Source organism: Lissotriton vulgaris, chromosome 7 (genome assembly GCF_964263255.1).
Source record: "Lissotriton vulgaris chromosome 7, aLisVul1.2, whole genome shotgun sequence".
NCBI lineage: Eukaryota > Metazoa > Chordata > Amphibia > Caudata > Salamandridae > Lissotriton > Lissotriton vulgaris.
In genome coordinates, this window is record NC_141695.1 from 245,423,226 (window position 1) to 245,440,497 (window position 17,272).

The window sequence follows — 17,272 nt, forward strand, 5'->3', positions numbered from 1 at the left end:
TGTGAAAGTATCCCCACAAATGCAATCGATAATGCAGCGGTTTTCAATTAATCTGATAGGTTTATCCCAGCGAGCTTCCTTTTAGGGCCACGGGTCGATATGCACATTTACATACTCATTACTCTTTTGATCCTTTCTAGAGGTGTGCGCCAGCTCAAAGGTAGGGAACTGCTCTTGCTGTGTGTGCCGTGCTTTATAAAACACTGTGGCGTAACATAAGCAAACATAAGAGGTAAGGAAGATGTGGGAATCCACCTTCACCATCTCCTGCCCACTCAGTAGTGTTCTAGACTCTATGCCTCACTCCACTTCCATGGGAAGACACCATCTTAAACAAGCATTAACAATGCAATGGTCTCGGCATTGTTAAAGTTAGTGCTACTGGCATTGCTCGTGACATTATTTTTATTTATGTTTTTAAAACATAAATAAATGGCATTGTCATTTACAATGCCAATAGCTTAATCTCTCGCAAATGCGAGACCTACTGCATTTGCAGCCACCCACACATACAGAGCCACCCACACAGAGCCACCTACACAGACACACAGCCACCCTCACACAGACCCACCTGCACACACACAGAGCCACACACACACACACACACACACACACACACACACACACACACACACACACACACACACACACACACACACACACACACACACACAGAGTCACTTCCTTGAGGGACATAAAAATTGGTGTATTAGTTCTGGAAGGTCATGTAGTGTAAGGGCCCCGCTCCAACCAAACTGGCTTCTGTACAACCAGCCGGGAAACGCTAGGGGCCACTCCCCTCTCATGTTTGTTGCCCTACGCCCCTTGGAACACCCCCTGGGAGCAGGCTAGACAGAGAGGGCTAATGGCCCACAAGTACCTCACACAAAGAACGCCGGCCCTACAGTCACCTCACCCGCGGAGCACTACTGCCCCACGAACACTTCACTCACATTGAGCCCCGCACCACAACCAACACTAACATGCAGAAAGGGTGGGCACCGGGGTGCTTTCTCCAAAGAGAACCCGGCCCACGCACCTCTTGCCTAGACGAGCAAGCCCCACAACCAACCCCGACCATCAGAAGGCCACATTTACAGGGGCTCTATCTTCAAAGAGTACCCCGCCCACGCACCTCACGCAATGATGGCCATGGCAGAACCTTCACCTCAGAGGACCACAAGCACCTCTTGCCTAGAGGACAAGCCCCCACAACCAGCCCCCCACCCTGAGAAGGCCCCGTTTACAAGGATACTTTCTTCAAAGAGTACCCCGCCCAAGCACCTCGTACTCTCACTCACTTTCCCCATGGATGACCCCGTGTCAGGAGCAACCTCTCCACAAACCATGTCGCCCCACAAGTACCGCACCCACAAAGAAGCGCCTCGAGCCCTCCTAGAGCATCGCTCCACACTTCTCCATAGTGTAGCCCGGTCCCTCCCGCCACCACCATGGAAACTCCGTGCCGCTGAGACTTCACCACCATTGCCCCGTGAGCACCTCCGAATACAAAGCATGGCCCGGGTTAAAAGCATCTCACACCGAGAGCACAAGAGCCAAGCAAGCCCAGATCACCCCAAGAACGCCGGCCCCACGAGCACATCAGAGAGATGTGAATCCTGCGTGGTGCGCCACCCCACGGCGACTGCAGGTAACCCCTGTGTGAAATTATGCAAAAGCTGGAGCAGCAACATGAGGAGCGCGGCGGCTGGCATCCCGAATTGAGAGCGCGTTAGGCAGCGGGCGGGAGGCGGGTGATATGAAGGACACACTGGGAGGCGGATGCAGTCCTGTGGGTAGGGGACGTTTATGCGTTTGGATACAGCGCAGACTGTACTCGAAGGTGTCAAAGGCTTCACAATAAGAACAGAAATAATACATGGGGAGAACATTACAAGTGAACAATTACAAAAGCAAAAGTTAAGTTAGATGAGGCAAAAGTGACAATTATGAGACGCAGTTCTCGGACACCTTCATATGAGGGTGAAAAGGATACTACAAGGACTGGGCAAATGAAGTGCCAGTCAAATGTAACAACAGTAAATTGGTTACTCACACAAGATTGGTGAACAACCTTTACAACAAAACTATTACAACGCACTACCCTTACAACGCGGTCATTACAACGCAAGCCATTACAACGCATTGCGCTGGGGGGCGCTCTAGGATAGGGAATAAGTTTAATTTACTATCCAACACCTTCCCTAGTGTCCACGGGGACTGGTGTTGGAATAGTAAATTAAACTTTTCACTATCCAGCACCCCAAAGAGCTATGCGTTGTAATGGATTGCGATATAAAAACCGCGTTGTAAAGGCAGGCGTTGTAATAGCCTGCGTTGTAACGTCATACATCCCACAAGATTCCGCACATTTACAGCAGCTGACCGGAAAAGTAGGTCGACAATATTAAATAAAAAATACAAAATGGGATGGGAGAAGGGGGTGCTGTTCTGCTCACGGCGAAAAATGGCCTGCCGTTCTTTATTTCAACTTTGGTGCTTAGTTCTTTCCACCAGGTTCTATGAAAGCGCCATATTTGACATATAGCGTACATGTTAACGTCTTTCCAAGTAAGTGTTGTGGGAAGACTTTAAACCTTTCCTGGTTTTTTAGGCCTTCAGCTACATGATGCTGGGACTTGTAGTTACGCAAAATACACTGTATATGTGTCCTACAAGCCCATGAATGCTAATGTCGCTGGTTCAGAAGCCCGGACGACAGCAAGTCACAGCTTTGTTATTACCTTTAGTACCTCTGACATTTTGCAACGTGAAAGTGTCAGGTACGACAGAACAAAAGAAATGCACGCGCAACAAATGCACCCGCAATATCGGTGTATGGCATTACCTCGTTCCTCTCGCTTATTTCCATTACGCAGTGAGACCCTTGTGCCTCGTAGACACACCCATATAAAATGTTCATGCCGGCTTCACATCCCCTGTTCTTTTGTGTCTGGCGGTTTTAATTAGAGCTGGTTCTTAATTTTATCGGCTCCTTTTCTCCTGCAACATTTTCTCCCGGCCTGGAACTTAAATTATTCTGCCTGCATGCATTCCTCTCCTTTGTGCTTTTTTGGGCCGGGCGGAGAACACGGAGCAGTGCTCCGATTCTGGTGCGGAAAAAAGTTCGGGAAACAGCTGGACTGTGAGGCCTGACCCAGAGGGACTTCTCTGGCTATGGATCTTCCTGGGGGCATCGGGGCTCTTCAGAGTGGTGCTCTGTCTGTTGCTCTGACAGGATGGCGCAGGTAATTGGTCGCACACACGTCCAGCAAATGCTTTGTAATTTGAATCCGGCCGCATTCCTCGCTCAGAGACGGGATGACAAAAAAAAAGCATGCTCATAAACGATTAAAAGGAATGATAATCAATTACATTCAAATACACCTCTCTGAGAACAGATTTAGTTCAAGGTTTTTATGTATGAAAAAATCAACATTGTAAGACACTGGAATTACTTCATTTCAATTCAAATTCAATAACAGTTAAAAACACGTGAATGGTGACTGTTGGTGAACACAGTGACCTGTGAAACAAATTAGGTGACACTTATTTACAAATCTATACAGTATTATACATGAATAAGTAGGGAGTTTATCTGGGGATCTGGGGGGGGGGTGTTTGATACAGAGTCTTTGGTTTTGGTGGTCAGAGTTCTGAGTGAGTACTCCAAGGACACAGATGGTTACTACGCCCGTTCCCGGAGATTTCTTGACCAATGAAGTGCGTCAACGTTTCGACCCTTAGGTGCCCCAGTCGGTGGTCACGGCGGGTCTTTATCAAGACAGGGGGAGTGGGGTGGGGACAAGGGGTCAGGAGGATTCGAAGGGTTCGAGTTACTGCCTACATTCACAGACGGTGCTCGGTTCTGCCACGGGAACATTTTTCCTGTTCCAAGGGATTGACCTCAGGCTTTCCTCCAAGGTGTGATTAATCCCTCCTGAATCCTCCTGACCCCTTGTCCCCACCACACTCCCCCTTTCTTGATAAAGACCCGCCGTGACCACCGACTGGGGCACTACTACTTCCAACAGCTAAGTGCCCAGAGTCCATCCAGCTCAGGCCTGAGCTATACACGTAACCCACTATGTAATATTAGGAAGGTGGTCTGATGCGCCTATTTTAAAACAGAGTTAATGAATAGCGGGAAAGTGCAGAGATCCAGGCTCTCTCTGATGAAATAAGTTCAACAAAGTTTACTTGCTTACAAAAAGTGAAACCTGAATAGTTACAGTAGCTGTAAAAATAGAGCAGTTTAAAGAACAGATATTTCCTAACAGATATATGTCATGTGCATGTAGTGGCATGCAGTCAATGTTAGCAGACGAGATTGTATGGATGGGAGACATGTTTACATTTTTGTGCTTTTCCTCAGAGTTCCGCCTTCTAATTTGGTTACACCAGATGTTTGTAGCCTTTCCATTGCTGAACTCACAGACCATACAGATTTTCATTGTAAAATAAAGCTCTCTTGTTAGATGCACCGAGAACATGCTATGCTAAATATGGCTCGATTCTTGCTGTGGTTGGTTACAATGTTCTTCTGAGGACTCTGGGCTTTTGGTCGGGCACAGTAGTAGAGCAGCATGATTTACATTTTTGTTTAAAAAACAAACAAACAAAAAAAACATTCTTTTTATTAATTTTCTAAGGTGCACAGCTACACAAAGGTTTTCCGGCACCATTGGACACACGCGAGGAGAGAGAGAAACACCATGGGTTGAATAACCACGTTTTAAAGTCTTTGCGGAAGTTGTAAAAGATGGTTTTGTGCCAGAGTTGTGAGGGGAGCGAATTCCACAGTAAAGGAGCCAGATATGAGAAAGACCGGCTACCCATACGCGATCGTTTGATCCTGTGGACTTGAAATTTCGTCTGAGTAGAGGATTGGAAAAGATGCGTAGGGAGGTAGGGATGGACTAAGGCACTCAAATACTGTGGCGCTGTGCCCAAATTAATCTTATGCATATTGCATAGTGCCTTGAATTTGATGCGATTCTCCACCCTAAACCAATGGAGGTCACGGAGAGAAATTGAAATGGAGGACTTTCTAAGCACCTGGCAAAGCTGTCTGGCCGCAGAATTCTGTACTACCTGCAGTTTTCGAACCACCTCATTATTCACTCCTAAATACAGGATGTTGCCGTAGTCCAGTCTGGAAGAATTCAAGATCTGGATCCCTGTTCTTTGTGTGGGACTAGGCAACATCCAGAGAATTTTTTGAGCCATTTTAGGATGGTGAAGCAGATTAAGGTGACCATGACTGCTTGCTGTCTCATAGATAGCTGGTCATCTATGACTACGCCTAGATTACGGACTTATTGTGATGGTTGTGGGAGATCACCCATTCGAGGCGGCCAATTTTGGGGGCCACAGATCTTTGTTTTTCCCAAACATTATACTGCCAACTGAGTCATTTTATAGGAGCACACCATTGTGCATGCTGACGTCTACAAGATGCAGCCAGTACTTTATTTATTAAACAATATAAAATAGATTGGTAAAAGCAGCAACAACTGTGGTGTTTTAACTTTTAGCACAAAGGCGCTTAAGAAAAAGAATGGGGAAGCAGGTTGGGGACAGGCAGTGTAGGCAGGTCACTGTAATAGTGGGAGAGAAGAGAAAGGCAATGCACTGTAAGATGTGGGAGGGAGGGTGAACTGAGGTAAGTCACTTTAATATGAGAAGAAAATGGAATGGCTGTGGAGACTGGTGACTATTTTGGAGAAAGGAGACAGGAAGTAGTTACAAGAACCTAGGTGCTAGGCCCCAGTGTAGGATTGGGAGCGTACAAAGTGTTGCATGGTGTAGGTGGGTGTAACAGTTACAGAAGTATTGATATATTTCCAGGGCTGTAGGCCCACCTATCTCTCTTCCACATCACCCTTTCAGCTCCTCCTTTCTCCCCATAGGTAAGTATGAGGCACAGTAATGCAAGAGGGCCCGCTGCTTGGACTGGTTGTAATTGTAGAGAACGTGAAACCTGACAAACACAAATATGGTGACCCCGGTGACCCCTATTACTCTCTAGGCACGGGGAGGTACCAGGACAGAGGGTACCTGTATACAGCTGCCCAGAGAGGGGGAACGGAAATAGAAAGTTTCACCTTGCCTCTAGCTACAGCCTCTCTGGAGCCATTTCTTGTCTGTAGAAGATTGCCTTCCCTCATTATTACAATTATTTTATGGGTGAAAAGCATTTAATCATTGAGATGATCCCGTGCCTGTTACGTTGCTGTTGCAGAGCGCTCTTCCAGAACCGCTGCTCCTGGCTCCTGCTGCTGAGTAGTGGGGGCGGGGGGGGGAGTGGTGCACGTGAGTCAGGGGAGGCAGCAGTGCTCTAAGGCATAGTGCGCGTCCAATACTGTGAAAGTGGAAACGTCGTATGACGGCCTGTAAAAATTAAGAACTCAATATTTGTAAAGTTTCTTTTGTCAAGACACGCATAAGAAAACAGAAACACGGTCTACGCGCTATTACTAAAAGGGAAAGCGCGCCATGCCGCTGTCAAAAATTGAAAACAAGGAACGAAAGAAAAGCAGAGGCTTGTGCACTGGTTACATTTGAAAGATAAATACGTCGCATGAATGTGTTTTGCAATCTCCAGTGCCAATTAAATAATGAATGCGTCCCTTTGGTTCCCGGTTCGCGCTATATAAAATTACAAAAAAAGTCTGACCTGCAATAGCCAGATGGGAGGAGGAAAGAGAGGTCATCACACGCTGTACTGTGTGATGGCTGCCCAAAATGCAATGTGTGAAATCACCGGAAAGAAATCTAAACACACGAAGGAGGGACTTTAACAGAAATGTACCAATAATAGACCTGTTTTTAGCCAATAGCAGTGGGTGGGTTTGCCAAAGCCACACAGAGAGATACAACAGATCATCGCTGATGCTCAACCTAAAAAGGAAAATTTGGGCTTGGTAAAAGGTTTATTATGCCAGGTAGAAATTACTATTTTAAACTCCACACACTGGCTGAAATAGCAGACCTGTCAAATTTTTAAAGGGCTACTTAGGTGGCTGGGCCTGGGGACATGTATTAGAATCAATATACCAACTGCCCGAGACGGACCGAGCATTGACTCGCCCGCTGTTGCTGACTCCCATTCCAGAGTTTATTTGCTGACTTTCTGGGACCCATTCAATTCCCTCGACTGGCATCCGACCGCGCTGCTGGTGGCTTCTTTTTCTTGATGGTTCCCCGCTACTCTGTGGAACGTGTTTGCGGTTACCCTACGCATAGGCCCATGTGCCATGCGACAATAGACGACTTCGCATTCTTTTTTTTACACCGAGTAAAGGCATGAATCAATATGTCCTGATGATGATCCCATATTAATTAGGGATCGAAACGTCATTGATAGCTTACACTTGATGATTTAAATGCTTTATTGAAAAATCACACAAAGTGTACTCTAATACCAATTATCTGTTTTAATTTTGAATAATTTGCAGACTGCCCTTCCTTGCCTCTCACTTGTATGTATGTCATCTGTCTTCACATATGTGGTAGTTGGACACAGGCTGTGTCCCGCTTGGAAATTGTCTAACAACCTGGCTATATCTGACTATACATGCTATTAAACCTGTCCATTTGGACAGTTAATATACATTTCAATCTTGGTCTATATTTATTTTGCTTCATTCATTTGTGTACATATTTGGGACCATTGTCTTTTGAAACATGATATGAAACCATGTCATCCACGTGAATTGTGTAGTAATCTAAGATGACTGTAAGTGGGGGGCACATGTAAACATTAAATAGTGTTGGTGACAAGGCAAAGTGATGAGAAATACCACATCTAATGATTTCTATTACAGAGAGGAATGAGCTGGGTTTGACCTGAGGGAAAAGGTTTTGTAAAATGAGCACAAACAATGTAAACAGAGTTCTCCTGTCATAGGTGAAAGTGGGTAATCTTTTAAGTAGCACCTGATGTGTGATGGTGTTATAGGCAGTAGGGAGGTCTAATAGGATCACCACACCCAGATGGCCATGGTCTCTTGCGTTGAGTAGTTCCTCTCTGGTGTATATGAGTGATCTATGTACACCGACTGGTTCTGAAACGTAATTAAAAGACATTCTGAACACCAGTTATCTTCCTGGGGCAGGACAATTTTCACTCTAATTATTCCTTGTGATGTTTATTTATCTAATGTTTACATAAAATACCATGTTTCACATACTTAAACCCCTACATGCATCAAACATTTTTGGAGTCGCAAACGGTGCGATTCCTTAAAATCGGCCGTTTGCGATTCCAAAAGTGCTTTTTGGGATGCATGAAGCAATTTTAGAAATCGCATCATTTTTGCGACTTCTAAAATTGCGATTGCTTTTAAGAAATCGCAAATTTGCGATTTCTTAAAAGCAATGCATGATTACTTTTAAAATTGCGAAATCGCAATTAGGGGGTCAAATTTACCGAGTGGTTGAACCACTGGGTAAATTTGCAAAAAGTGTTTAAAACCGTGAAAATGCTTTTTTTTCAACATTCATGTTACAGACACACATGTTCTTAGGACATGTGTGTGTGAAACATGATGCGAAAAATACATTTCAGGGGTGCATGGGGGGGTCCTTTGGACCCCCCCCCCTGCACCCATGAAATGCATTAACAAATTGCGATTTTCAAAGTGAAAATCGCAATTTGCTAATGCCTTCCCATTGCTTCCTATGGGCCTTTTGGCCCATAGGAACCAATGGGAATAGCGAATTCGCAAATTGTATTTCGGTAATTTATGCGATTCGGTAAAAATTGCAATTTTTACCGAATCGCATAAATTTACCGAAAATATTCATGCATCCCGTTTTGCGAATTCTAAATTGCGAATCGCTATTTTTCGCAATTTAGAATTCGCAAACACCCGGGATGATGCATGTGGGGGCAAATGTACAAGAATTAACTTAACATTTGATTAGCCCACACAAGAATACAATGAGCAGATGCAGAGCACCTTCAGGTATAAAAGAAAACCAAAATAGTGGCAGTTTTTTATTCTCTTCACAATTATGTATGATATGGATTGAATTATTTATCCCTTGAAATCAGTGGACTTTTTGCTTCATTTACTGGGAGTAGCGTTGTAAGGTTCACTTAATGTCCAGATCTATGGCTAATTGTGATCTAATTCAAGAGACCTTCCCTGACAAAAGTCTCACTTTTAACTAGAAATTTGCCAGTAATGGCCCTGAGGGTAATATCCTGCTCAGACCTCTCAAGCTGGTAGGGCTTCAATACTGGTCAACTTTGTTTAATTGAGGCAATTGCACTTTCTTATACCTATAACACTTATATTAGTGCTTGAATTTATCTTAATATCTACACTGTGTAATTGTACACTAGTTTCTATAAGGCTTGAAAGTGGTCATGGGACATTTTCTTACCATCCTCGTCAAATTCATGCTCTGCAGTAAATTTTCCTGTTTCCTTAAACAAGGATCACTTCAAAGAAAAATATCACCTTGCACTTTCTCTCTGAAAAGTAAATCGTCATAGAATTAAATGTGATCAGTGGGACCACATTGATTTCTGTAGGACTGAGTTTTGATGATCACAACATTAATTTGTAAATTTCTTGCATGTATTTTGAGACCAACATTTATCTCTTTCTTCCTTACTGCAGATTAATATAAAGCTAGGATCCAGTTGAGCTGCCTGTTATGAAGCCTATTCCGATGGAGAGGGACATAATGTTGGCTAAGAATTCAAAGGCTGGTTCGCGTGCCAGGTCATCACCAGCCAAACAGTCAATCCGACTGAGTATTGAAGAAACTGGCGAGCGAGGAGTACAAGAGCACGTGTCTGTACAAGAATCAGGCAGTTATGATGACTTCAACCCACTTCTTTTTTATGACATGTGTGAAAAACTCTATGACTTTCATCAATCAAAAGTGCCCCCCGAGCTCCAAATGCATGAACCTCAATACCCCGTATCTGCAAAGATAGCAGATGATGTAGACCCGCAAGAATCCCCTAGCCCAGGTCCGGAACCAGAAGCAGGGTCTTCCAAAACACTGAGTCATGTAGAGGAGGGTAAACTGGGAACAGTGGAAGATGTTCCAACTGGAGAAATACCTATTGTCCCAGCAGGAATAATTAACGATCAGTTAACAGGCGTCGCTGTTCCCTGTGAGATGTGGTCACCGGATGTTCCAAGTGGTGACCTTCAGGAAAAGAAAAAAAAGAGAAAGCGGAGAAGGAAGTCAGTGAAGAAGACGGTGGAACAGTTTTTACACAAGAGTTCCCTGGAGCTGCGGAGTAAGCTTACAAGGGTTCTGCAGTTGTCTCCTAAAATGTTCTCTGGTGAGTTCAGTGCTTCTCTTCCTTCCCATAATGTAATGCTGATGCAACACATAGGGAATGATCTAGCATCAGAGGAGGGGGATGCACTTTCATGCTCATACCCTCCAAGATGATCAGAAGCCTTGGGCTGTTCATGGCTTATTAATTAGTTAAGCCAGTAAGCCTGTGGAGCCAGAACATCACAATAGCTTTTTTTCTGGTATTCTGACCGGCACAGAATACATTTTAGTCATAAATGGCAGCAGATTTACATAATGTTGAAATGGGTGATATTGTTGCTCTGACCGGTGAGACACTGTTGCCCAAATGCATTATTTCTTATGGCAACGCAGCACAACAGAATAAAAAACACAGTTATATTTATTACAAATAGACTTCTGATGCTGTCATCCCCATCGCTGGTGCACAGAAAAAGCTGCCTAGTGTACACTTACGTCTCCGCCATGATCAAAAAGTTTGGCGTAGGTTGTGCGTAGCGCACAACCTTTTGATCATGGTGGAGTCGTAAGTGTACACTGTCTAGCATAAGATTTGTATGGAAAGCATACCTTCCAGCTTGTCTAGGCATTCTATGCCTAGACAAGCTCGGAAGCATCCCATGCACTGGATGTATGCTGTGCACTGCAGCACACGTGCAAAGTGTGGGTTGTTTGGAGAAATTAAAACATGGCTTCTCTTTAAGATCTGCTTCAGAGAGGCTTTCTTGTTTGATGCAAACCCCAGTCTGGCTATTAGTAGATCAGGCTTTGCTTAAAAAAGCAGGAGTCCATGGCCTTGCTTTACCAGCCAAGTCCCACACCAGTAATGCCCTCTTGGTGTAAAGGGATGCAATATGTTCTTCTCATTGAGAAGGGCACATTTCCATCGCAGCATCCCTTCTGCCCTGAAAAGTAAGAACCCTTGCAAGACTTTGCGTTGCTTTGCATCTCTTCACCCAGCGCAAAGACCTATGACATCTGGGAATTCTTTCTGTATTGATTAATGTGGTGACTATCAGACTCTCTCCTACATCATTTCCAGACTTACAAAGACCTTGTTATTTGATAAAATTTTTGGAAAAAGTCTTAAATTATTCCGACCTAACACATCTGCAAAAGTTTGTTTGTTACCTGTAGGGAGGAATTATTGATAACACAGTGATCTGTAATATAATACCTTGGAGACAGAATCCCTGAAATAAATATGTCTCGACTTATTCTAGTAGAGTTGCAATGTTTCTCGTGACCTGAAATGATAAACTATGTTGCAGCTCAATGTAATAACTTCTTACATTTGAATTGGAAATTCAAATGGCCTGCTGGCAGAGGTAGCAGATATGACATAGGCAGGGTACCTACAGAGCCTAATTACAGCTACAGTTTAAACAACAGAAACGAGACCTGTCTTTTCATTCTTCTGATCTATTTTTCTAAACTGAACAAATGAAAAATTGTAGTTGTCAGCACTATTGGTTTGATATTGTCGACTTGTCTCCTACTTCCTGCATACAAGCTCTCAACGTATAAGGCTGAGTGTACTTTTCACATGTAAAATAGTCCCTTGTGCATTTCAGTGGCATCACCTGCTAGTTCTTCCAAATGCAGGCCGAAAGATACATCTGAGGAGCCAATAGAAAGATGGCGAGGTTAAAGTACTACTGTAGGCTCATCAAAGATGTAATTGATAGTGTCCACAGCGAGTTGCTAAAGGATCCTGTGCCGATGGCTGAAAGGGGTGGATCTACACCGCTGCTTAGCGGGTCCCCTGCTCATATTCATGATCATTTCTTGGATGCCATCTTGGGGATAGTTGGGACGCCTGGCGGGCGCCATCTTGGGGCAGCATTCTAGTTGTCAGACGGCCACCTAAGGCGCCTATTTAAGATGGTCTCACTGGCGGGCCGGTCCTGTACAAGGTAACACTGAACCTGCTAAGCCTATGACATCAAGCGCTTCGCACTGTTTCATTTGAGTGGCATTATGTTTTTTAGGGATACTGCATTTTATTAGGAGTTTAGTGTGATTTATTTAGCTGAACATCATTTTAATATTGAATGCTCCGCATACCTGCACTTTAATCGTACCTACACCTCTGCTTAGCGGGTCCCCTGCTCATATTCACGATCATTTCTTGGATGCCATCTTGGGGATAGTTGGGACGCCTGGCGGGCTCCATCTTCGGGCAGCATTCTAGCTGTCAGACGGCCACCTATTTAAACCTGCCTCATGCTAGCGCGCAGCGGGCGCGCTGTGGGCGCGCCGGAGGCTCGCCAGAGGCGAGCCCATCTGCGCCCATCCGCGACCAAACGGGACCAGGGGCCACAACCCCTGGCCCAGCCATTAGGTATAGTAGATCTGCACTGATGAAGCTACATCAAGGTAACCCACAGCTAAGCCAGGAATGCCTAACACTGTTACGGCAGGAAGGGCTGCTTAAACCTTTGCGAGGACGGGAGGGGAGGGAAAAAATGAATGTAGATATGGATCTGAATTATGGTCTTTTAAACACTCGCTCATTACGGAAGCACAAGTTGGAAAAAATTTCGCTACTACAGGATGGGGATGTTGATATTCTGGGGGTCACGGAAACGTGGCTTGAGGAATCCTCTACACCAGATGTGGTGGCTTCCCTCCCTCCTAATTTTATGGCTGTCTGTCAAAATCGTGTAGGTACAAAGAGAGGAGGTGGGGTTGCTCTCCTCCACAATAGTCGATGGAGGGCTGAAAGAGTCGATGCTGAAAGTATAGGTGGCGCAGATGTCTTAGGAGTGAAATTTGAGGTGGGCACTGACTGCTTGGTTATCTTTTTGGTGTATCACCCCCCCTGGGCTGCACCAGAATTTATGGATCTCTTTGTTGAGTTGGCCCATGATCTTAGATCTCGTTATAAGAATTTGACGGTTATGGGAGATTTCAACTTCCATTGGGAGATATCCCCCAAAGAGGGGCAGGCTAGTCATCTAGAAGAGGCTCTAACGGCCCTAGGTATGGTGCAACAAATAGTAGGCCCTACGTACGACAAAGGCCACACTTTAGATTTGGTGTGGACAACGGACCCAGTACTAAGTCCGGTAGTTACTATGCCGTGTGCCTCGCCTGATCATTATCTAATGAGGGGTCAGAGGGTAGCCCATAAATGTGGAGGAAAACCCAGGGTGGCCTGGAAAATGGTGAGGAAGTGGAATAACATTAATAAGGAAGAGTTGGTTGGTAATCTACTAAATTCCACCTCATTAAACATAATTGAGGATAACATAGAGGTTATTTGTCAGAAGTTAGTTGACAAATTAAAAAAGGCCATTGAAGTTGTTGCGCCGGCTAGAAAAGTGAAAATGGTGGACAAAGGGGCGGGGGCACCCTGGTTCAATGACATGCTGAGGATCAGGAAGCGGACTCTACGGAAAGCGTAGAGAGCCTGGCGGAGGGACTATAACACGAATGCACAGAGCTTATATGTGCAGGAGCTTGCTCTTTATAAAAAGGCCATCCTGGCTCGAAAATCGGAGTTCTTTGAGACCAGAATTGCGACAGCTCGAGATCCGCAGAAAGAAATTTTTAAGGTGCTCACGGAACTGAGGAAGAACAAAGAGCAGAGGCCTGAGTTCTCGTAGGAGGACTGTCAGAATTTCCAGGATTTCTTTACGAGCAAAATTGAAGATCTCTTGATAAAAATCTCTCGCACCCCAATCCTAGACTGTCCATTACAAATTATGCCAGTTATCCCTAAGGTCCTTCATTGCCTGAACACATTGCCCTGGATTACGAAGGAGATGCTAGGTAGCTTAGTGGGGAGAGTGAAGTCAGGCTCCCAGGTGGACCCCTGCCCGCCCAGGGTTTTCACGCTTGATATGTCAGGGATAGAGGTGGATGTTCTTACTCTTCTAAACAGGTCACTGGAGACTGGACAGGTCCTGACCAATCTCAAAGAGGCCCGTATGATTCCGCTGCTTAAGAAGCCTGGGGCGGATGCCAAAAATGTTAAGAACTTTAGGCCTATTTCCCAACTACCTTTTTTAGCTAAGGTTTTGGAGCAGCATGTTCTGACGCACCTCTCGAAACATCTGGAGACAAATGATCTGTTAGAGCTGAATCAGGCTGGCTTCCGGGTACATCACAGCACGGAGTTGGTGATGCTGTCCATCTTGGATGAATTAAGATGCAGAGCAGACAAAAAGATCCCCAGTGCCCTGGTGCTGCTTGACATCTCCGCGGCCTTTGACACGGTGTGTCATAGTCAATTGCTGACGCGTTTGAGAGATCTGGGCATCGGGGGGACCGCACTAGGGTGGCTAACTTCATTCCTGCAGGAAAGATCAGTTATCAGACCTAGTATCAACTGCAGCGGCTATTACCTGTGGAGTTCCGCAAGGTTCCGCTCTCTCACCACTCCTATTTAATATTTATCTGCAGCCACAGATTTCAGCTCTTAATCAGATGGAATGTCAGATATACAACTATGCAGACGACCCACAGATTGTCATTCAAATTGAGGATTCGCCTGGAGCGCAAGCCAGGCTGCAAAACATCTTAAAATACACGATTAACTGGATGTCCACCAACTCCTTGAAGATTAATCCAGATAAAACCGAGGGGCTGCCTATTACCATCTCTGGCAACCCTTGGAACGATCGTTTCTGGCCCAAGGAGTTGGGCAGGACTCCAGTACCGGCAGTCGTGGTGAAAAGTCTGGGCATCCACATTGATGGCAATCTGTCGATGAAGAAGCAAGTGTCTTCAGTGGTGGGCACATGTATCGGCCTTCTTAGGCAGCTTCAGAAAATCTCCCAACTGTTGTCTTTCTCTACTTTGAGGAGCGCAGTGTCCGCTATGATCTTATGATGGCTGGATTACGGTAACGCTCTTTATGTAGGGCTTCCCCAGCAACAACTTTCAAGACTGCAAACAGTTATGAACGATGCAGCCAGATTGATCTTTAAGAAGCCCAGGAGCCCCTCCTGCGCCAACTACATTGGCTCCCTACTAGACAGAGAGCAATGTTTAAAGGTCTGTGTATTTCACACAAGGCAGTATATGGCAATGCGCCCAGTTATATTAAAGCCCGACTGTCTTTCTACACTCCTGGTAGGGCGTTACGCTCATCAGAGGCTACTCTTTTGGTCAGCCCACGTTTCCGCCTGTCCACTTTGGGCGGGTGTGCTTTTTCGACTATGCTTCCTGCAGCATGGAATAAATTGCCATCTCACTTCCGCAAGGAGTCTAATCTATTGTCGTTTCATCGGATGCTAAAAACTGTGCTCTTTCAAGTAGCATGGGGCTTTAAGTAAGTTGGGTGCCTGTCCTGTAATGTCCGGTGTTTACCCTGAACAAGCGCTTAGAGACCCCCGGGTGATAACGCGCTATACAAATTGAAATAAATAAATAAATAAATAAATAAATAAATCTTTGCAATATCTGTATTTGTTATACTTTTTAAAAAAACAAAAAAAAGTCTTGGCTTACAAAGGAACTCAAACGTTGGGATTGGATAAATTGCAATTCTGGAGCCACTTGTGAATTTGGCAAACTACAAGCAGAAGGCGTGAGGGCAGGCACTCAAAAGTGCTTCAGTGGTGGAAAATGAGACAAGTCTGTACAGTGTAACCTCATCTGAAGAAGAAACAGCTTGGCCTTCTGCTTCTGTGTATGCAAGGGCATATGCTGGCCACTGTGAGTGCAGAAATATGGAGCAAGTGTAAGTAAAGGCAGAGAGAGGCTAAATTATGCTATATAAGCACATGGCTCACATCAGCAAGTATTTCAGATAAGGTGGCGGCAGGCAGTGCTGTTGACGCATGCTCATCATAAGTCTCACAGCGCTCTGAAGTGGTTGTACAGCGCCACATAGGCACTTGTAAAGCAGTGGGGGGAGGCGGGGCGGAATCAAGCAGGCTTCAGGCCTAACAGACTTCTGCTATCTTTGTGCTAGTTTTATCCCACGGTACTGGGCCATTTTTCCATGAAATACTCTGCTGTTCCTATTAAAGTCCAAAGGGAGAACCTCGAAGCCCCTTGTAAAGTGGTTCGCCAACCACTGCCTGTCAGTGGCCAGCCATTTAAGAATTATTGCTTCCCTTGCCTATCCCGAAAATATGCCCAGCATAAGTTGGGACATGCCAAGATGAGGTTTGGCTTGCTGCTTTTAGAGTTGCTGGTAATTCGACTCAGTTTGAAAATCCAAATAAAACAAATTGTGACGCATTTTGCAGTGTGAAGTCCTAAACATTTGCTTAGGAGCTACACCCTCCAACACCCATCTCATTTGTGCTCAGGGTTTAACTCTGGCTGAAAGACAAAACACTTTCAGGGTTTCACTTATAGATCGAAATTGACAAACCACTACAAAATGTGAACACTGCAGTAACTCTGTTCTTTTCCAGCAACACTTTACATGCACTTTAATTTGTGAATTAAGTAACAGAAGAGACATGCAAATGGTAAAATGCAGCCGAATGACCACAAAGACATGCTCTCCTTTGTGACTCAAACACAGTGTTGTAGCAAAAGAGTACTCGGGTCGCAGAGATTGAAACTGCATCTGATAATGATAAAGGGGCATATGTATCAAAATCCGTGTTTGCGATTTTCAAAAAGCTATGTTTTGAGAATCGCTATTTGAGAATTGCAAAACGGGATGTATTAAAAAATTGCTAATATTTAGAGATTTCTTAGTATTCCTTAATTGCGATTAGCAAATTGCGAAATCGCAATTAAGGAATACCTTCCCATGCATTCCTATGGCCCAGGAGGCCCATAGGAATGAATGGGAAGTCGATCTTAATTTGCAATTCGCAATTTGAGAATCGCAAATTGAGAATAATTTCAAGGATGCAAGGGTGTCATAAGGACACCCTGATGCACCCCTGAAATGAGCATGTATGTGCGCCACATGGCACTTTGAAAAATGCCAAAAAGTGCATTATTGAAAGAAATCGCAAATTACCACCAACTTGAAGTTGGAGGTAATTTGCGATTTCCGAAG

The 17,272-nt window shown here is 44.8% G+C and overlaps 1 protein-coding gene across 2 annotated transcripts in view; it reads left to right on the plus strand.

Annotated features, from left to right (window-relative positions):
- The window catches only part of LOC147701296 (uncharacterized), a 134,515-nt gene that overhangs the window by 43,245 nt on the left and 73,998 nt on the right, over positions 1–17,272 (plus strand). For both annotated transcript variants that reach the window (XM_086930023.1, XM_086930024.1), the window contains one exon: positions 9,636–10,315. In XM_086930023.1, coding sequence (XP_086786149.1) covers positions 9,673–10,315 — 643 coding nt within the window. In that variant the 5' untranslated portion in view covers positions 9,636–9,672. The remainder of the gene's footprint in view (positions 1–9,635; positions 10,316–17,272) is intronic.